Source organism: Echinops telfairi, unplaced genomic scaffold, assembly GCF_000313985.2.
Source record: "Echinops telfairi isolate 266 unplaced genomic scaffold, ASM31398v2 ScPeMD7_41;HRSCAF=154, whole genome shotgun sequence".
In the NCBI taxonomy this organism is placed as follows: domain Eukaryota; kingdom Metazoa; phylum Chordata; class Mammalia; order Afrosoricida; family Tenrecidae; genus Echinops; species Echinops telfairi.
In genome coordinates, this window is record NW_022103939.1 from 2,149,366 (window position 1) to 2,155,212 (window position 5,847).

The 5,847-nt window shown below is 37.4% G+C and overlaps 1 protein-coding gene across 1 annotated transcript; it reads left to right on the forward strand.

Annotated features, from left to right (window-relative positions):
- Window positions 1-2,742: 2,742 nt before the first annotated feature.
- Window positions 2,743-3,681, forward strand: LOC101646551 (olfactory receptor 52A1-like). Its single transcript, XM_004717486.1, has one exon. It carries the CDS (start codon window positions 2,743-2,745, stop codon window positions 3,679-3,681), a length of 939 nt encoding a protein of 312 aa, XP_004717543.1.
- The last annotated feature ends 2,166 nt before the right edge of the window (window positions 3,682-5,847 follow it).

Sequence of the window (5,847 nt, forward strand, 5' to 3'; positions counted from 1 at the left end):
CATTCAGTTTTGTGGATAAACCCAAGAGGGCTGACATTAAACCTTATGAGTCTCTCAGGGTTTAGGCAAGTGGATGGGAAAATCCATCAATCCATGTCCTTAACCCCTCCTCCTTTCCACACACTCCTTAGGAAACTTTAAAACAGTGGCTAGCAGTTTTCTTCTCTTATTTGAGCTCAGGAAATGAAACCTGGGTCCCTGAATGCCAGAAACCTTGCTATAAGTGCGCTGGATGATGAAACCACTGCTGTGTGCTCTCTTAGACTTTGTAAAGAGGGCAGTGTCTGGATTGTGGAGATAAAAAACAGTGTGACAAACTATCTGTAAATAGGTCACAGTATGATATTGGGAAAGGATCCGAACAGCTGCCACATCCCTTCCATTCCATGGCTTTAACAGTGCACTGTTCAGAATTCACAAATAGGAAGACAAATGGCAGAACAAAACATATGAGGAACTGAGACTGGAATTTTAGGAGGAAAATGATTTGATGACTGGAAAGTATAAGATGATATGAAAATATACCTCAGGCATCTGGTAAGAACAAAGTGAGCTCAGGACAAAGATTGAGAACTTAATTTTATAATTAACAAGCACACTCCCATGATTTGGGATCATGAACTTCTATTACAACCCTCTCTGTGCCTTTTACCAGGGAATCGGGTAGATATTACCTTCCACATGCCACCCCACCATTTGTACCATTAACGTAAGTCTCACATTTCAGTTCTTGTCTCAAAGGATATGTATGGTACTTCTGACTTATTTAGAGCAAGAAAAATTTTTTACCCCCATTAGAGTCAGTTGTCTGTAACTGAGAGTAAATGAGAATAAGAGTACATGATTGGTTGCCCAGTGGTTTGGTTGGGCTGTGGGCAAGCATTGGGCTGCTAGCAGCAAGTTTTTGGAATTGATATTCCATGGGAGAAAGCTGGGACTGTTTATTTCCATATGATTAACAATCTTGGAAGAGGTAAGGAGCACTTTTACTCTGTCTGAGTCTGAGTTGTTATGAGTCAAAATCAATTCCATGGCAGTGTATGGTTTGTGGTCTGACTATCTTTAATGTATGTCACAAAATTTAGTGTAATCTCCCTCTGATAATACATTCCTTTCCCACTTCATTTCCCCCTTGAAATTTATCGACTTTAACCAGAATGGTTTTCTTTATTGTGAACATGCCCGATCACAGTCAGTTAGTAATAAGCTGATTGAGATCACTTTCATGGATTGAAAGCAATTTTAGTAAAAAGTCTAGAGAATGATTAAATAACAGAATCCTGTACTTTACAGAATCACAAATATCCCTTCATATATGGCTTTAGAACTTACAAAGGACAAAATGTACAATTTTTATAGTTTTGTTCCCAGAAGACCTTTTTAAAAAGGTATAATAGGCCAAGGTTTCAGAAAGTTTATTTCCAAATTAAAGTGGGAAGTTATTACGTTTTAATATTTACTCTAGTCAATAACTCTTTTGAATCATTTCTTACACCCTCAAGTGTCACCTCTTCTCTTTCCTGCCTAGTTCTTCTGGGAAGCTTTAACGTAGTCTATTAATCATTGATTGTAATTTAATAGATGCTTATATATTAGTTTAAAGTCTGTTTCAAATTTTTGTAAATACCTATATTTCAGTTAGAATCAATGAACCCAAATGGCCAAATATTTTGACAAATGGAATTGAAGACAAGGGTATTTATATGGCTTAGTTGTTCATTCTTCCATTTTTCTATCTCCGTTGTTTAGACATTGAGCTGTAAACAATAAGGCTGCCAGCTAAAAATCAATTGTTGCTTTGAAAGAGAAAGATGAAGATGTCTGCACATATGAAGATTTATACTTACTGGAGCTTATATGAAGTCACCGTGAGGGAGAGTTGACTAGCTGTCCATAAGTTTGGTTATTGTTTTCGTGTTGTTTGTGTTCTAGGGATGAGTCTTTATTTCTGTTCATTGCTAATGGTCAGCCTCTTGCCTCCAAGGAGTTCCTTCTTCTAAGAAATCTGCAACATATCTTGAATTTCAACTGGTTACTCTGCTATTTTTGGCTCACAGCTAAATGTAAGAATTTTAGCTGTTGGAACTATCAGCAAAAGGAAAAGCAACTCAACTAAATACCTGAAAACAGCAGAGAGCTTTGACAAGGAAAAGTCAGCATAACCTAAACTTGAATTATTTTTTTCTCAAGTCTCCATCAGTCGAGCCAAATTCCGATGATGCGCCTTACATAAATATCTTTTGCTTCGTATATTAATTTGCTGGTATCAGTGTATTTACTGGTCCAAATTGACATTTCTCAGTTACAAAGGATTTGGATCAATAGATTACTAGAGAAGAGCAGAAATGTAGGTAATGCAGAGATTCATCAAACTGATTAAAATTCAGTTCCCAGGTAAAAGAAAGTATCTAATTTTTGGTCAACAGGTCTTAGAAGGAAGTCACAGAAAAGCCAGCAGGTGATGTCTTAAGCAGATGGTTTTACCGACTATAAATACAGTCTGCTTGCCATGTAACCTGAATATTATTGTGACGTGGTGCTGGTGGGTGTTTTCTTTGAAGTGATGTGTACATATGAATTAGACTTTTCCTATCAACAATTTGTGAGAAGGATAATATGATCACAGAGATCTATCGAAATAAAAACAAATACACAGATTGATGACCAAGAGTGAAAATTGAAGAGGCAGAGCTGAACTGAGTGAAAGACATCTTTGTCTGTATCAGAAGACCCATAGATATCATGCTCATTTCCAATTCCACTGTCTTCATGCCCTCTGTGTTGACACTAGTAGGGATCCCAGGGCTGGAGTCTGTGCAGTGCTGGATTGGGATCCCATTCTTTGCCATGTACCTCATTGCAATGATCGGAAACTTCTTGCTGCTGGCCGTCATACAATCAGAACGCAGCCTCCATGAGCCTATGTACATCTTCCTAGCCATGCTCGGAACCACGGATATTGGACTTGCTACGAGCATTATACCCAAGATGCTTGGAGTGTTCTGGTTTCATATGTCAGAAATCTATTTTGACTCTTGCTTGCTTCAAATGTGGTTTATACACACTTTTCAGGTCATTGAGTCAGGCATCCTGCTTGCTATGGCTTTTGATCGTTACATCGCCATCTGTTACCCTCTGAGGCATGCCACCATCTTAACCTTCCAGCTAGTCATCCAAATAGGTACTGCAGTAACTCTCAGGGCTGCTGCCCTTGTAACTCCTTGCATAATACTGATAAAGAGTCGGCTCAAATTTTATCATACAACAATCATCTCGCACTCCTACTGCGAGCATATGGCGATTGTGAAACTTGCTGCAGGAAATATTTGGATCAACAAGATCTCTGGTTTATTTGTGGCCTTTACAGTTGCAGGATTTGACATCATATTCATTTCCTTGTCCTACATCCAGATATTGACCACCGTTTTACGTTTGCCCCAGAAGGAGGCTAGGTTTAAAGCATTTGATACTTGTATCACTCACGTTTGTGTCTTCCTCCAGTTCTATCTCCTAGCCTTCTTTTCCTTCTTTACACATAGGTTTGGTTCTCATATCCCCCCTTATATCCACATTCTCTTTTCTAGCGTTTACTTGCTGGTCCCTCCATTTCTTAATCCACTTGTCTATGGTTTAAAGACAAAACAGATATGCAGTCATGTTGTGAAAATATTCAGTGTTTAATATCTAAGCTTATTAATATGTTCTAAACTTCTTTCAGCAATAATAATCATCTGTCAATAGAATCATAAAAATCCTCTACATTATCTGAGATGATTGGGTTTTCTATTTAATTAGTTCTTGAAATGCATCAGCATCAAAACTGATTTCCACATCAACATAACTAATGATTACTCTGCAAATATATTGTGGGTCCTCCCTGTGTGATATAAGTGAGGAATGTAGAACGAGGTAGCAACATATTAAATACACACAATTTTTTCAGTCTCCTCTTCCATTTTTAGTTCCTGGTTAAGTTTCCTCCTCCAAGAATTCTTCATCAAAATATTCATGACTCTCCCTCAATGCAAGAACACTTTGATCTAATAACCTGGCATTCTCCGATGCTCACCTTTCCAACACAATTGCTGAAGACCGAAAGGGTGTATAAGCAGATGTGGTAAAGAAAGATGATGGTGCCTGGCTATCAAAAGGTCTTATAGGTTTGAAGATAAACAAGCAGCCATCCAGCTGAGAAGCAACAAAGCCCACATGGAAGAAGTACACCAGCCTGTGTGATCATGAGGTGTCTATGGGATCAGGTATCAGGCATCAAAGTCCCAGAACAAAAAACCGTATCAATGTGAATGCATGGGAGGCCACAGTGAAAACCAAAAGTCCATCTTTACATAACTGGACAGCCCCTCACAAAGGGTTACAAGAAAGAGTCAAATAAGACAGTGTGCAGTACAACACCTACAAATCAAACAATTTCCTCTAACTTTTTAATGCTTCCTCCCCTCCACTGTCGTGACCCCAATTCTACTTTACAAATGCAGCTAGACTATATCATGTACAGTGGTACAGATAAGAGCTCACAACACGGAGAATCCAGGACAGATAAACCCCTCAGGACCAATAATGAGAGTAGTGATATCAGGAGTGTAGGAAGATGGTGGGGGTGGGGAGAAATAGGGAATAATACTTATAACCTCCCACCCCTTCCCTAGGGGGACAAACAACCGAAATGTCATTGAAGGGAGACAGCAGTCAGTATAAGACGTGAACTAAATAAAAATTTATAAATTATCAATGGTTCATGAGGGAGGGCGGGTGGGGCAGGGAAGAAAGAAATGAGGAGCTGATACTAAGGGCTCTAGTAGAAAGAATATATCTTCAAAATGATGATGTAAACATATGTACAAATGTGTTTGACACAGATGTATGTATGGATTACGACATGAACTTTAAGAAACCCCAATAAAATCATTAAAAAATTATTGAATTATGCATCTTTTACATTTAAATTAAATGCACCCAAAGTACTTGTTCTGAGTATCTGTTCAGATGCTCAGAAGACAAGTTGCTAATATGATATATTTCATGTTATTAATTTCTCAATCATTTTGGAAAAAAAGTAGCCAAAATTTGTCTTTAATATATTCTTATTCCTATATTCTTTATGAATGTGATGAGAGATTAAAAGTGCAAACTTTTAGATGCATTGCCACAGTTATTCAAGAAGTTCAGACATGTAATATCTGAACACTCAGTTGTTCTATCTTTGACAGCAACATTGTTTTATACTACCTCTACCTTTTACTTAGTTATCTAATTCAACAAATGTTATCAGATGCCTACAATATTATAGATATTATGCTAGAGATTAATGATCCTATGGGAAATCCAATAGGATACACTTGGTTAATGGGTTGTGGATTTTAATTCCTGTGAGAGAGATAAAAAATGTAGATGTGGGACATACAAAGACTGATGCACTGCTTTCAAATTCAGAGTAGTCAGGAGAGGTGACTTTTTAAATTAATTGTGTTTTTCAATTAGTCTAGTATTTGGAGAATTAGAAAATATGAATGAGTAGCCCAAAATCTTAGGAGCCACCTTGCCAAGGTAGGTGATTGAGAAAATGTGGAGTAGTGTGTGAGTTAAGGAAAATCCGTAGTTGTTTGCCATCTTTATTAGGATTTGAATGAACATCTTTTTGAGACAAGGAAATATATTTTAAAATGTTTCAAATGGTCATGAGTGCTTTTTATAGTTTCTTGGACTTTATTTTAAATGCTATAATGAAATATGGCAGTGTTTTTTCTTTTATTAAAGCCCCATGTTTGTGAGTGTGTGTGTCCGTGCCTGTATGTTGTGTCTGTGTGTATTTGCTTATTTGAACATCAC

What these genes read in the sequence shown, in the direction of transcription:
- LOC101646551 (XM_004717486.1), top strand. Translation starts at nt 2,743, where the DNA reads ATGCTCATTTCCAATTCCACTGTCTTCATGCCCTCTGTGTTGACACTA.